The sequence below is a fragment of the Engystomops pustulosus genome, chromosome 3 (genome assembly GCF_040894005.1).
Source record: "Engystomops pustulosus chromosome 3, aEngPut4.maternal, whole genome shotgun sequence".
NCBI lineage: Eukaryota > Metazoa > Chordata > Amphibia > Anura > Leptodactylidae > Engystomops > Engystomops pustulosus.
In genome coordinates, this window is record NC_092413.1 from 215,753,296 (window position 1) to 215,770,762 (window position 17,467).

General features: G+C 39.6%; 1 protein-coding gene across 2 annotated transcripts; it reads left to right on the plus strand.

The window, feature by feature from the left end:
* The first annotated feature begins 11,316 nt into the window (after nucleotides 1-11,316).
* On the plus strand, nucleotides 11,317-16,281 carry LOC140120730 (interleukin-17F-like). Of its 2 annotated transcripts, none has more exons than XR_011853961.1 (3): nucleotides 11,317-11,386; nucleotides 12,390-12,592; nucleotides 15,633-16,281. XR_011853961.1 is itself a non-coding variant. In XM_072139687.1 (3 exons), the coding sequence occupies exons 1-3, from the start codon at nucleotides 11,575-11,577 to the stop codon at nucleotides 15,835-15,837; spliced, it is 441 nt and encodes a 146-aa protein (XP_071995788.1). In that variant the 5' UTR covers nucleotides 11,562-11,574; the 3' UTR covers nucleotides 15,838-16,281. The 2 variants fall into 2 exon arrangements, 1 of the variants encoding a protein (XP_071995788.1); XM_072139687.1 differs by lacking the exon at nucleotides 11,317-11,386 and adding an exon at nucleotides 11,562-11,607.
* The last annotated feature ends 1,186 nt before the right edge of the window (nucleotides 16,282-17,467 follow it).

Here is a 17,467-nt window from a genome sequence, read left to right on the forward strand (position 1 = left end):
TACATACAGGCATATATACACACAAACAGGCATATATACCCACATACACATTCTTACAGGCATATATACATACATACAGGCATATATACACACATACAGGCATATATACACACATACAGGCATATATACCCACATACACATACTTACAGGCATATATACATACATACAGGCATATATACACACATACAGGCATATATACACACATACAGGCATATATACACACATACAGGCATATATACCCACATACAGGCATATATACCCACATACACATACTTACAGGCATATATACATACATACAGGCATATATACACACATACAGGCATATATACACACATACACATACATACAGGCATATATACATACATACAGGCATATATACACACATACAGGCATATATACCCACATACACATACATACAGGCATATATACATACATACAGGCATATATACACACAAACAGGCATATATACCCACATACACATTCTTACAGGCATATATACATACATACAGGCATATATACACACATACAGGCATATATACACACAAACAGGCATATATACCCACATACACATTCTTACAGGCATATATACATACATACAGGCATATATACACACATACAGGCATATATACACACATACAGGCATATATACCCACATACACATACTTACAGGCATATATACATACATACAGGCATATATACACACATACAGGCATATATACACACATACAGGCATATATACACACATACAGGCATATATACCCACATACACATACTTACAGGCATATATACATACATACAGGCATATATACACACATACAGGCATATATACACACATACACATACATACAGGCATATATACACACATACAGGCATATATACCCACATACACATACTTACAGGCATATATACACACATACAGGCATATATACCCACATACACATACTTACAGGCATATATACATACATACAGGCATATATACACACATACACATACATACAGGCATATATACATACATACAGGCATATATACACACATACACATACATACAGGCATATATACATACATACAGGCATATATACACACATACACATACTTACAGGCATATATGCATCCATACAGGCATATATACACACATACACATACTTACAGGCATATATTCATACATACAGGCATATATACACACATACACATACTTACAGGCATATATTCATACATACAGGCATATATACACACATACACATACTTACAGGCATATATTCATATATACAGGCATATATACACACATACACATACTTACAGGCATATATACACATACTTACAGGCATATATGCATACATACAGGCATATATACACACACATACACATACTTACAGGCATATATACATACATACAGGCATATATACACATACTTACAGGAATATATGCATACATACAGGCATATATACACACAGGGGTGTACCAAGCCTGTCTGCTGCCTGAGGCGAGCCATAGAGAGACGCCACCCCCCCCCCCCCCATATAAGTATTATATCAGGGAATGTCAGGACCAGATCCATCATATTGGTTTGGTGTAAAAATAAAGAAATCCAAAATGCATACAGCGTGCCACCATATAGTATAAGATAGATAAAGCATATCGTACCGCCATGCAGTATAAAATGCATACAGCGTACCACCATGTAGTATAAAATACATACAGTGTACCACCATGTAGTATAAAATGCATACAGCGTACTGCCATGTAGTATAAAATGCATACAGCATATCGCCATGTAGTATAAAATGCATACAGTGTTCCACCATGTAGTATAAAATGCATACAGTGTACCGCCATGTAGTATAAAATGCATACAGTGTACTGCCATGTAGTATAAAATGCATACAGCATACCGCCATGTAGTATAAAATGCATAAGCATACTGCCATGTAGTATAAGATAGATACAGCATACCGCCATGTAGTATAAAATGCATAAGCATACTGCCATGTAGTACAAGATAGATACAGCATACCGCCATGTAGTATAAAATGCATACAGCGTGATGCCATGTAGCATAAACTGCATACAGCGTACCACCATGTAGTATAAAATGCATACAGCGTACCGCCATGTAGTATAAAATGCATGCAGAGTACCGCCATGTAGTATAAAATGCATACAGCATGCCGCCATGTAGAATAAAATGCATACAGCGTATCCCCATGTAGAATAAAATGCATACAGGGGAGCACCATGTAGAATAAAATGCATAAAGCCTGCCACCATGTAGAATAAAATGCATACAGCGTACCCCCATGTAGAATAAAATGCATACAGGGTAGCACCATGTAGAATAAAATGCATACAGAGTACCGCCATGTAGTATAAAATGCATACAGCATGCCGCCATGTAGAATAAAATGCATACAGCGTACCCCCATGAAGAATAAAATGCATACAGGGTAGCACCATGTAGAATAAAATGCATAAAGCCTGCCGCCATGTAGAATAAAATGCATACAGCGTACCCCCATGTAGAATAAAATGCATACAGGGTAGCACCATGTAGAATAAAATGCATACAGCGTACCCCCATGTAGAATAAAATGCATACAGGGTAGCACCATGTAGAATAAAATGCATAAAGCCTGCCGCCATGTAGAATAAGATACAGCATACCGTTATGTAGTATAAAATGCATACATGCCCCCCCCCCATCTAGTATAAAATGCATACAGCATACCGCCATGTAGTACAAAATAGAAGTCCTGGTTAATATTACAAATACAGCATATACATGCAGCATATATACACATATACAAACTGTTGATACAGCATATACACACACTGCACATACATATAGCAAATATACACACATATACAGTATATATATATATATGTATATATATATATATATATATATATATATATACACACACACATTCATATATACACACACACGCATATACACATATACACACACAAGTATATACACACATACATATATATATACACACACATACAAATATACACACACATACATCTATATATGCAAAGATAAAATACCATTAACTTTCTTTTATGGTCTTGGGGTCTTGGTAAGTTTGCTGCCTTGTCCATCGGTGGAGGTTTCAGGCCGGAAGCGAGGGTTGGGGGGGGGGGAGTCGGGTGCGGGGGAAGGCGAGGTCGGAGCCGGGAACCAGCAGCCCAGCAGCGAGGAAGGGGGGGTTTGAGAGCCGGGACCACGGGAGGGGGTCGAAGCCGGGAGCTTAGTTTGGGGGGAGTGGAGCAGGTACCGCGGGAGCGGGGTCGCAGCCTGGAGCTTGTGTTAGGGGAAGTGGAGCCGGGACCGCGGGAGCAGGGTCGGAGCTGGGAGCTTGGGCTGGGGGAGTGCAGCCAGGACCGCGCGAGCGGGGTCAGAGCGGGAGCTTTCGTTGGGGGGAGTGCAGCCAGGACCGCGGGAGCGGAGTCGGAGCCGGGAGCTTAGGTTGGGTGGAGTGGAGCTACGAGAGCGAGAGCAGCGGGGGGAGCGGCGGAGTGTGGGGGGCGGGAGCGGAGGTATGCGCGGGTGGGAATGTCGGCCAGCGGCCGAAAGCACGGAGGTGGACTTATCACTGGACTGGAGTACCGGAGGCAGCGGGGGCGGGCAGGATTCTGCTCCAGCGGCGTGAGAAGTTTGTGGGCGGGCGAGAGAGTGGGCTCGGTCCGTACAGGTGGGCGGGCATGATCAGCACAGCAGGCGGAGCCCCATTACAGTGTGGAGAGCGGGCGCCTGTTATTGTGCTGTATCGCTCGGTCATCAGGGAGAGAGGGCCCGGGATAACGGCACTCAATGATAAATTCTCCGCCGTCCATCCCGGGCCCCTGAGACGTCCGGGCCCCGTAGCAACCGCTACGGCTGCTACGGCGGTTGTTACGCCACTGGTCCAAATCCTTTAAATGGTCCAATTCAGATATTAACAAGATTTGGTAACAATCCTCGGATATTAAGCTTGTCCAAGGGTGAGATCATTATTTAATCTGTGATGATTTTTTTAGGCTTTTTGCAATTACAGGATATATATGACTTGCAATCTATGTACAATATCCTGGAGCCCCGGAGCCCACACGTCTGTCTGTCAGGGTTTCAGCTATTAGTCAGCTCTTCTTAAAGGGGAAATCCAGTGTACATGAATACACACTGCCAGGGGGGGGGGAGGGGGGCGGTGACCACAAAAGTTACCAGTAACTTTATGTGTAACCTAGATAGCAGAGAGGAGCAAAGCAGAGGTCAGAGGCTGAACATGACGCTGGGGGTGTTGGGGTGTCCGAGCTAACGAGTCTAGGAAGGAACAAGGTGTGATTTGCATAATAGGATGGTACTGGCCACGGAAACCCAGTATGCGGCAACCTGTGGAAATAAGTAACCTCAGTGGTTTGGTGTCACAAAGAGATGCAGATAAAAAGTCACGGGTAAAACTAGATAAAAAGATAACAGGATGTGACGGTATGCAAAGTTTTCTACAAAATGACAGAAACCTCTTAAAAAAATTTTTACATTTCACAACAAATCAATTATACATTCAAAACCCATTTTCTAATAATATTTTAAGCAATTCTGAACATTTTCATCTAAAACCTAAAACATTCCTATAACAACCAATCACAGCGCAGCGTTCATTGTTCAAGAGCACATTGTAATAATAATAATAATAATAATAATAATAATAATAATAATAATAATTCTTTATTTATATAGCGCACACAGATTACGCAGCGCTGTACAGATTTTGCCCCTCTACCCATGGGGCTCACAATCTAATTAACCTACCAGTATGTTTTGAAGTGTGGGAGGAAACCGGAGGACCCAGAGGAAATCCACGTAAACACAAAAGCTGCTCTGCGATTGGTTTCACAGATTCTCTTTCTGTTTCACAAATGTCCCTCATGATGATGATCTTGTTAATTGAGGAAAATTAAGAGAAAAAAAAAAATCAGGTTGCCGTTTTCAAAAATTTTTACAAAAAATTAATTGGAATTAAAAATTAAAAGGGGTTTTCCAGGTTCATTTCTTATAGCAGATGCACTGAAAATAGTTCGCTCTTCAGTGTGGCAGGAATTGCAATTATTTGTGAGAGGACTCTGCCGGGCCTTTGCAGAGCGTTCATGCTCAGTGCCCGCGCCCAGTGTCGGACTGGCCCACCAGAGTACCAGAGGATCCTCCGGTGGGCCCTGGTTCAACCCAATACTGAACCCCAGAGGTCCATCAGGAAACAACACAATTTGGAGGCTACTAGAGTATATTTTCTGGGGGATAATGAAGAGTGGGCCCTCTGATTGATTTTCTAGTAGATTAATTAGAACAAAATGTTAAAGGGGTTGCCCAGGTTGATTTCTTGAATCAGATGCATTGAAAAATATGAAAATAGAAAATCTTTCTGCATTGCGGACCTGTCCCTCGTATTTACGGTTCTGCAACGGGAGGTGTCCTTACACTTGTCACCACATTAGCCAATCACTGGTCTCATCTTGCTGTTTACCACTGAGGCCAGTGATTGCTTTAGAGGTGACTCCTCCTCTCCAGCTATGGAAATATATACCATAAGGCGTAATGAAGATCAAAGATGTGTGACTAAGATGTATGGTAACCATGTGCAACATCCCCCACCGGGGCCTAGCCCTTTTCTTGGGCCTGGAGGCAGCCGGGGCCCGGAATACCTGAGTGGCTGGCGGTTGCGGCCTAGGCACACTAGTGTCACGGTGCTTGGTATGAGGACCGGAGGGCTGTCCTACAGCCTGGCAGGTCTCCAGCAGGTGGTGTGTGCAAGAAATTAGATGAGGGAGAGGCTGATGTATTGGTTCTCCCTGGGGCAACCCTTAGAGTCTGTAATATGTGTCCCTGGATGGTGGATGAGGGAGCCCTTGATGGTGATATATATCCGTAGCAGGGACCAGACGGAGGTAACATTGTGGAAAAAAATAACTTAAAGTTCTTTATTCGAACCAACAGCAGGTAACAGGCCAAACGATTGTGTACGGAGGCAGATTACTGGGAGTGATCTTGGAGAGGGAACCTCAGGAGTTGGGTCACCAGCCTGGTTGCAGATGCAGGCTGGGATGTAGCTGTGTCCAATGCTGGAAGCTGCAGCTTCGTCCTGGTTGTCCTTTGTGAGCTCACTAGAGGTGTGAGGCACACGCTGTCTCTAGTCACTCAGTGTAGAGTTGCTGAGGCCTAGGAGGCCTGTGGTCAGAGTATGTGCTCTGAGGTCTCTCTGGTAAGAGAGCTGGATCCCAAGAGATGCTCCTCTGTCAGGAGCTGAGCCAAAAGGGTTTTGTTACACTCTGGTCAGGTGGTCTCACTCTCCAATCACACTCCAGTTACAAAGATGGAACATTATTGGATGATAAACATTAACCAGTATTAATCCTTGCCTGTCTAGGCAGTATCTACCACTGCACAATTACCTCTAGGTGTACTGAATGGTACAAGGGGCTAAATCGCAACTACTCCTATGTCTGATCATCCCTCTCCCATTGGGCTGCACTGTTGCCAAATAGCTTCACTATCAGCCATATCTACTGTCTGGAATGAGGCTTTAATAGGTCTCCTTTTCCCAACAACTGTCGCAGTGAAGGAAACTGTGATGTTTCGGAGCTTTATATATTAAATGTATAAATAATTGGGGTTAAAAGCCGCCCCATAAAGGTTCTTCCAATGTGACTCCTTCTGCCTCCAGTCTATATTTACCGACAGTTTAGAAGGGAAGTATGATCAATCCCGATCTCTATTGACCACACCCATATATATGTGTGACACACCTACTTGTCATGGTGGGGGTGTATGTTGTCAGACCTCATTCCATCCCATGGAGAAGTCATCAATGTTAATATCCCGGTAAAGTTAAACTGAGTTAGATGAGAACAAGCTGAAGAAGTAGCGGTGTTTAACCATAAGCCATCTAACACGTGCCGTAAATTCTCTCATATTATCTGATTAGATTGAAAAGTATCTGTAGGCCCCGGTGTTGTCCGAGATAGTAAATATCTATCTATCTTTATCTTTCTATATCTATCTCTCGATCTCTTTCTATCACTATCTATATCTATCTTTATCTATATCTATTTCTATCAGTGTTTATCTATAGCTATCTATCTCCATCTATTTCTATCTTTCTATCTATATATTTCTATATATCTATATCCATCTATCTCTATCTATCTATCTATCTATCTATCTCTGTCTATCTATATCTATTTCCATAGATGTATTTCTATCTATATCTATCTCTATATATATATATGTATATCTCTATCTATATGGATCTATATACATATATCTATCTCTATCCATCTCGTTCTATCTATACATATATATATAGAAGTATTTCTATCTATATCTCTATCTATCTATATCTCTATCTATATATATGACTCTAGATGTCTCTATATACATCTCTATATACTATATACTATATACATCTCTATATACTATCTCTATCTATCTCTTTCTGTCTATCTATCCATATCTATTTCTATAGATGTCTTTCTTTCTATATCTATCTCTATCTATCTCTATCTATATGACTCTAGATATCTCTATATACATATATATATCTCTATCTATCTCTTTGTCTATCTATCCGTATCTATTTCTATAGATGTATTTCTATCTATATCTATCTCTATCTATATATGTATATCTCTATCTATCTATATGACTCTAGATATCTCTATCTACATATATCTATCATATATCTATCTCTCTATCTATTTACATATCTATCATAGTACCTCACATATTGCTTCACATCTTGCCACGGCTCAGCTTCTCAGCTCTTGCGTATGGTTGTTAATAAGTGGATTTTGGAAAGTGCGGGGTGAAATTTTCAGCTCAAATCCGCGTCTATGATGTTCCCTGAGTCACAAAGAGCGGCTGTGATAAATTTGGTGATTGTAAATGCAACGATGCAGATTCTTTTAGCAGACATACATGCAAACATATATACTCACACACATATACACACTCATACATACACACATACACATACATATATACATACACACATATATATATACATACACACATATATACACACTCATATATACATATATACATACACACATATATACATACACACATACACATACATATATACATACACACATATATACACACACATACACATACATATATACATACACACATATATACATACACACATACACATACATATATACATACACACATATATACACACTCATATATACATATATACATACACACATATATACATACACACATACACATACATATATACATACACACATATATACATACACACATACACATACATATATACATACACACATATATACACACACATACACATACATATATACATACACACATATATACATACACACATACACATACATATATACATACACACATATATACACACTCATACACACATATATACATACACACATACATATATACATACACACATATATACACACTCATATATACATATATACATACACACATATACATACACACATACACATACATATATACATACACACATATATGCATACACACATACACATACATATATACATACACACATATATGCACACTCATATATACATATATACACACATACATTCACACAAACACTGAGCTTTATATATTAAATGTATAAATAACTGGGCTTAAAATCCGCCCCATAAAGTTTCTTCCAATGTGACTCTAAGAAGACCACCGCTGCCTCTGTGTTATCAGTCTGTCTGTCTGACTCTTAGCCAGAGATAGCGATGCATTGCTGACCCCTTCGGAAATAAACACAATTTAACCTCAGATTTAACCCATGTCATCAAAATCTGGATCCATCAGCAATTTTTATAATTAACCTGCAAGTTTAACCACATCTAAGTGTCACATCTACATGTAATGCTAGAAAGTGTGACACTGTATTCATTCTGAGAACAGGTAGGAGGCAGGAGGTGCAACTATTGGGGGATGGTAAATGTGGCTGCCCATCTTAATTTGATATAGATAGCCCATAATTTAATTTAAGGGGCAGAGATAGACAGCGGACACATGCACAGACATGAAGACTAAATTAAAGAAATAGTCTGTAGTGTATGCAGTGATTCTAGGCTACGCTCTATTGTACTGTGGGGAACATTTAGAATTGATCTAACATGTCCCATAGGAATGCATTGTGACTCATGACTTATGGGTCTAGGACATCGAAAGTTATGAAGATTTGCAATAGAACGTTTCAGTCAGCAGATTCTACACCCCGTACGGTACCACCATGGGCACGTACACGGCCCCTGAACTATTACCTAATATAATACACTAAGAAGATTTAATAAAAATTAAGAAGGTTAAATCATTCAAGAAACATCATGGTGGTCAAAGTTATTTGATGCTAATGAGACCTCAAAAGCAACATGTGTTGCTTAAAAGTTTTTCAGAACTGTTATGGTCATGTCAAAATTTCCTTGAACTTATACGCAAGTTCATCCGAGAAAGTTTGCAGTGGCCCAATTGCTTTGATTGACATAAAATCCCATAGGAAATTGCATTTATTGAGCTGCAGTCAGTGAGCGATACCAAGGACTGCTATGGGCACATCAACCCCCCCGTGAAAATTAATAAAATTGTATGCACAACTTGAGTAGGCTATATAATACCAGCAACATCAAGATAGTCAAAGTTCCTTAATTTTGATGAGAACACAAGGTAACTTGTTTTTGTTCCATAGTAGTCATTAGAAGTTCTCCAGAACTGCCATGAGCAGATAACATGTCCTGGAGCTTTTACATAATTCAATACACTAATAAGACAGGCTATATTATCCTGGCAAGATCATAGTGGGACCACAAACTAGTTGTCTATGTTTTATAGTGGTCAATAGTTGTTCTCCATAACTGCCATGGGCACGTAAAATGCCCCAGGACCTTTATATGATGTGATACACAGATCAAATGGGCTATAACATCCAAGACACATTATGGGTTAAAATTGCTTCAGTGGTGATGAGACTACTAGGCAATGTGCTGAGTTATTGTAGCACTCAGGTTTCCATGCCATGGGCATTTGGACTGCCCCTTAACCATTACATAATGCATAACATTGGAAGTCAGAATGAGGAAAGATGATCCAAAAATATCAAAATGTTCCAACTGTTTTGATCCTGATGTGACCACAACGTGAAGGCAACTTCAACTGAATGTAGCAGGCAGAAAAAACAGTAGTGCCACATATTATTCAACTGAGGTTGTCCGGAACCGCCATGGGCACGTGTAGTACCCCTAAAAAAAAAGTTACTTAATCTAATAAACTACTCAATAGACTATGAACCCGGCACAGTGCACTAAAGGCTCTGATGCTGATGAAACCACATAGGAACTGGTTTGACTAAACTGCTGTGGGCACGGCTTATACCCCTGAACAGTTACATAATGCAATCCACAGGCCAGATTAGGCAGCAACAATGGTGCAACCATAGGACAACTTCCTTTGTCTTAAAGCTGTCTTAAAGGAAACCTACCACTGCTCGCATGATGAAATCATGCGAGCAGACCACCTGGTAGGCTATTTATTACTAATGTCGGCACATACTTTAGTTAGGCACGGCGATCGTTAGTTTAGCTAAAAAAAAACGTTTTACTTACATATGTAAATATCCCTCCGGTGCTTCCCTACGTCATCTTCGGAAGGGAGATGGCTTCCGATCTTTAATTATTCCCGCCTCCTTCATTGTAACCGTCCTCCTTCGGGTGCTGAGAGCCGTGACGTCACCAAGCTCTTGGCACCTATCGCGCATGCGCAGATACTAACTCTCGCACAGCCGGCCGGCGATAGGTGCAGAGAGCTTGGTGACGTCACGGCACCCGAAGGAGGACGGCTACAATGAAGGAGGCGGGAATAATTAAAGATTGGAAGCCATCTCCCTTCCGAAGATGACGTAGGGTAGCACCGGAGGGCTATTTACATATGTAAGTAAAACTTTTTTTTAGCTAAATTAACTATCGCCGTGCCTAACTAAAGTATGTGCCGGCATTAGTATTAAATAGCCTACCAGGTGGTCTGCGAGCATGATTTCATCACGCGAGCAGTGGTAGATTTCCTTTAAGTAGAGAGCAACCCTAAACAGTATGATGAAGAATATGTATAGCGTCAGGTAGATGCTGCTAAAGCTAAGCAATGGAGGGATGCCTTATATACATAATGAAAGCACAGATTTCGCCATATAATACCGTACTCTTTCTAGCTTTACAGTATGTAGGGCAAAACAATTAGTCAAGAAGGAAATACGTTGCGTTTGCAAATGATTTTTTTCCTTCTTTGCAGTGGAAATGAGAGTTTACAGATCTGCACATCGCACTGACTGTCACTGTGGTGAATTTTGAGGTAAATGTGATAAATTTGACAAGTGTTTTTTTTAAAGAGGACTATAACCTCGGATGTAAGGGCGACCAGTCTACAAGTGTGAAGTGAGCTCTAAAGCCACGTGAGAAAAGGCGTGGCCTAGCCAGATATATAGTCCAACCATAGGGGTGCAACATCACCCGAATAGTATCTACCATACAGGCACAAGAATGAGGCAGCTCTGGAACAGGCTACCCTGGCAGGTAATACACATCATTTACATACCTAATAGCAAAAACAAACACATCACAAAAAAACAAAATAAAAAAAAAATATATATATTTTTATTTTTTTACTGTATTTAATTTCTTTTTTTTATATATATACTTTATTTTATGTGATGACTCAAACCTGTATATATCTGTTTTTTTCTATACTGTACTTTGTAGTATTATTAGGACACATAATACACTAGCAACAATGTTATGTATTGTATCTAATTTTCTGGAATCCCTGATTTCCTTATAAGAATTCCTCTGGTTTATTTAGAAAAATAATTAAAAAAAGAAAAAATTTTGATGGTGATAAAATGATAATTTGTTTGCTTTTTAATTGGTAAATTTATATACAATATTATAATATATATTATATTATATAATAGATGGACTATTACGTCTAACTACTGAAAAATTCCATATTTCCTCCGGTATGGAAAACCCCTTCTCATATATCCTCTTAAGGAACTTTGACTTAAGGTGGTTTACCCATATAGGACCCTCAAATATTAGTCGCATACAAAAAGAGCGCCTCTCACTGTGGAGGACCAACACAGCACATCGATATCAATGGACATGGTGTAATTCTCCAATTCTCCTGCGGTGTCACTGCAGGCAATTTGAACACTTGCATCTAGGTTCCTCTTGGATTCCCAATTCATCCAAAGGTGGATTTTGGCCGTTACCCCTCACCCCCTTCTTGATATTAGGTCATCACTGATGAAGGAGGGTTTTATGACTATGTCTAATATTTACTACTGTTTTTGTAGGTGGTCATCGTGGTCGTAGCTCTAGGACTCATCTCTCATCCCGTCGATGGCTCAAGGGGCTCCAATAGAAAGAAAAAATGTCCAAAGGCAAAGACAGAGTTAAACTGCCTCCAGGTGCGAGTGGACAAACCTGTCAAGAACCAGGAAGACGTCACCAACGTCCGAAATTTTAGGGAACGAAACATTGTACCCTTCCATTACCGGTAAGTGACAGGTTTGGCTTGTGAGGCCTCCAAGACTACAAAATATGGCTGCTATCTTCTAGAAACATCTCTAGCCTAGTTCATAGCCGAGTCCAGCCATGCAGCTCTCTTCCATTGAAGTGAATGGTGCTGAGATGCAATACCAGACACAATCTGTAGGGAGGCGCTATATTTCACTTGGAAATAATTTGATCCGTATTTTCCATCAGTAGGTGTGAGACAAAATCCCAAATGGATCCTAAACACAGAAGGTGTACAGATCTTTCTCTCTGGGGGGATCCAATCCTTGCTTTGAATTCCAAATATTGATGATACATAATGATGTTGTGTGAAACTAGCCTTAAAGGGGTTGTCTGGGATTAATAAATGTTTTATTGTTAGCCTTAGGTGATGTACAAATTAAAATCTTCTATTTATAATATTAATATATGTACATATATACAAAAAATATATATATTAAATAATGTAAAAATTAATAATTAACAATTACTATAAAATTAAAATTCAATAAATAACAATAAAAAACTGAATTATAAATAATAACATAGTAGTAGAAAAATTATAACAATAATTATTATTATTGTTGCAACTATTAATAAATGACTTAATAAATTACAATACAAATCAGAATGATCAATAAATGATTATAATAATAGTAAATACAATGATGACACTAATAATAATAATAGTAATAATAATATTAATAATACACCATAACTGCTTAATGACGCAAGACTAAATAGATCGTCCTAATTAGCGGGCCGTTGCCGCATTTGGACAATCTATTTCGTCCTGCTGGTCATGCTGGCAGTTATATACAGCCAGGTCCCTGCTGCGTCTGCACGGCAGGTTAACCCCGTAACTGCCATGATTAAGCACAATACAAGGGTTCCCTGTGTAACACCCCGCCCCATGCAACACGATCGCGGAAGACCTCTGTGTCTGCTATGTACGGTGGCCTATTAGGCCCAGTCCAGGACTAGGTCAGATAGACAAACTCGCAGTAAAACACTGACAGATACAATACATTGCAGTGTAAGGCCCCCAAGTGATGCAGTAAAAAAGAGATAAGTTTTAAAAATAAATAAATAAAAATTTAAAATTTTCCTATGTATAATTATATGTTGTCTTACAAAAAAAAAAATCCCCCCCCCCCTTACAAAATTGGCATGGTTGTGTCCGTAGAAACCTTGGCCGTGCAGATATTACATTATTATACCTTTCTACCTTTATTGAGAGGAGTATGAAAAATAAAAACTAATAAAAAATTGCAATTTTTAGTGCTTCCTACCTCGCAAAAATATGTAATAGAGAGCGATCAAAAAGTCAGGTGTGCCCTATAATAGTCCCAATCTAATCTTTACCTTCTCCCGCAATAAACAAGCCCTAATAATCCTCCTCTGATTGAGGAATAACAACGTTATAACTCTCAGAATATATGGCAACATAGAGGCAAATGCGGTTTTATTAAAAAAAAAATAAAAAAATTCAAAAGTAGTAAAACATATGAAAACCTGCATGTTTGGTGTCTCCTTAATCGTACTAACCTACTGAATAATTCTATCATGTTTATTATGCTGTATAGTGAACTTCATAAAAGTTTTAATCAAAAAAACAAGTGTCACCACAGCAAGTTTATTCTGTTCCGTTGCAGGAAAGAGTCAATAAATTTGAATCATCATGCTATTTTTACCATAACCATACCCATTGAAAAATACTAATCTTACCGCAAAAAAACAAGCCCTCATATGCCCGCGTCGGATAGAAAATAAATAAAGTTATGTCTTTTGGAATTTGAGAAGGGAAAAAGTAAAAAAAAAAAAAGTGTCCTGAAAGCAATTTTCGGCCTTGTCCTTATGATGTTAGACCCCAGTCATCAGACGTTAATCTGTGGATGGAGAATACATTTTGTTATGAGACAACCCCATCCTCCGACAAATGATAATAACATTATAATGAATTGTATTTTATGATGCATTTTTCCATTTATTCCTATTCATGTAAAATAATTCTACACAATGCAATCAAAAGGCACAATTTGTCTGCATGGGGGCTTGTATTTTGCAAGTCCAGTTGTAGCTTTTAACATTTTCGTTCTAGAGCAGAGAATTTTCAGATTGATTACATTCTAGTATCAATTCCTGTGGAAGACTAAGAAGCCTTCATTAGGTCTTGGCTTCCCTGATCAGGAAGGGGGGGAAGACAACCCCTCAGATGCCATGGTTACTTTTGTCCGCATCATCTAAGGTTTTGAACTCCTGTGTTAAATTTTCCAATCATGCAGAGTAAGACTGCCCTGTGCTCTGGGCTGTATGATTATTATAGCCCCTACAAGTCTGGAATCACTTCCTACATCTGGTACTAGAAGCTTCTTGGGGAATTGAGGTTGTGTCCCTTCTTCCTAGTTTCAATCAGCAGTTTCAGGACCTTTGGAGGACCTTCAAAGGTCCTGAAATGTCTCTTGTGTACAAGTGTATTGAGAGCAGGTACAGATGTAGGAGGATTTCATGGGTGACGGCGCTTCTCAGAATAAAATTTGGTGCCTGGTTTGGGTGGTCATGGGGTCCCTAGAAGGTTTAGGCCCCAGGCTACCACCCAAACTGCCTATATTATAATCTACTACTGACTATATATATGGAGGAGAACAGAAAAAAAGATATTTTTGGGCCACAAAAATAACTATATACATGAATAAATCATAGTAAAAAAAATACAAAAAATGGTAACAGAAATTATTTTTTATACACAATTTACGCCTCATATTTGACAAAAGTCATTGTAAATTTTTTTCATATTTGTAACTGGTGTGAGATTTTTTTCAACTGTTGCATTAAAAGTGTATCACCCTCCTGATAATTGCTATTTTTATCCTAATTCTATAGGAAGTAAAGTATAATAAAACTAGAAAAAAAAAATACTAGACCAAAATTAAAAGAATAAAAAAAATTGTCAGACAAAAAGAAAAAAAAATTATATCACCAGAAAAATGTATTCAAAAAAAGGTTGTATGAATTCTAATTCAAACTCCATTTTTTTTTAGGACCTTCGAGAACCCCGGGGGCTATCCTGCAAAGATTGTCGAGGTTGTTTGCTCAGATAAATGCATGGACAATGATTTAAATGTGGCCCAGATTAGGAGGAACATCCATTACCTGAAGAGAGAGGAGAACCTGCTGGTGCTGAAGGAGATGGTGCTCACGGTCGGCTGCACTTGTATCAACCCAGAAGTGAGGGAGCAAACATGACACATGAGGACTTCATAACTCGGGGGCAGTCCTTGTGTGTTTGCCCCGCCTACGCAGAGCCCAAGCACCAGTATGGAGTATATGATGGAAGCGATAGAAGATGAGGAGAACGTCCATGTGCTGCTCAGTGTATGTGGACATGTTCAGGGTGGTGTCGGCTGATGTATATCATGTACATATATATTTTTTTTACAGTATTTAATCTAATACAATAAATAGTTTAAAGAGAATCCAGACAGTAGATCCAGACAGTAGATTCCCCAAACTTAACTCATCCCTATACCCCCATTTACTATTCTAAAACCAACCTTGTTTTACCATTTTATTTATTTGCTGCAGAGGCTTCTGGGGCGTGGAGTAGTTTCTGTGTCCGCCCCCGAGTAGCCCTGCAGACCCGCCCACCCACCTATGCATGTATTATATGAATGATCAAGGCAATGAATGTCCCAGCGCCTCCCTAGAGGGAAAAAAACAAAATTACAAAAATGTTAAAAGGAAATTGTTCAGTAACAATAAAATCAACACATTATTTTTAGTCTGTGCTCGTTATTGTCACGTGTGTAAGGACCAGAATAAACGTCGTTCACATTATTGAAATCTTGCAGAGGGAGGTGTAAAGGGCATTCCCATTTTTTTTTTTTTTTAATCTAAAAAAAGCATTTGTAGCTAAAAAACATTGGGGGTCATTTACTAAGGGCCCGATTCACGTTTTCCCGACGTGTTACCCGAATATTTCCGATTTGCGCCGATTGTACCTGAATTGCCCCGGGATTTTGGCGCACGCGATCGGATTGTGGCGCATCGGCGCCGGCATGCGCGCGACGGAAATCGGGGGGCGTGGCCGAACGAAAACCCGACGTATTCGGAAAAACCGCCACATTTAAAAACCGAAAAAGTGTCGCTTGGGAAGCGCTTACCTTCACCTGGTCCGAGGTGGTGCATTCTGGCGCGTTGAGATGATTTTCAGCTCAGCAGCGCCACCCGGTGGACGGCGGAGGAACTACCTTCATAAATCCCGGCCGGAATCCAGAGCAGAGAACGCGCCGCTGGATCGCGACTGGACCGGGTAAGTAAATCTGCCCCATTGAGTATTGAACTTGTCAAATCCCATAATACTTGGCAGCGATCACACTACATTTGTCAGGGCCTATAGAATAGATATGTATATTCCATCTTATAAGGGTCTTATATATAGAATTTTGGATGACTATGAGGTCCTGATGCTTATTTGTCTTCAAGGTATGGTACAGACTGATCACGAAATGCATGTCATCACCCCCCTTGTAATAGCACCAGCGCCCCCTAGTGGACAAGTCTTATTCTCAATATGTAAAGTCCTGCTGATTGAAGATCACTTCACAGAGGACTATTTTCTCTGGACTGTGGACATATCCAATTAAAGGGATTGGCCACTTTACCTCAAGTTTGTGTAGTGTGCAAGTGTCGGGGGCAGGATATTCAGTAATTTACCAATACTGTATATATCTTTTCATAGTTCTGCTCCGCTTTCCTGATGTGTAGGAAGATCATGTGATCTGACATTGAACAATCGCCCAGCCACGATCTTAAAGCTTGTATTCAGGAACACTGTCATAAGGTCCTGGAAGGGAGTCATGGTGGAGAGATGAGC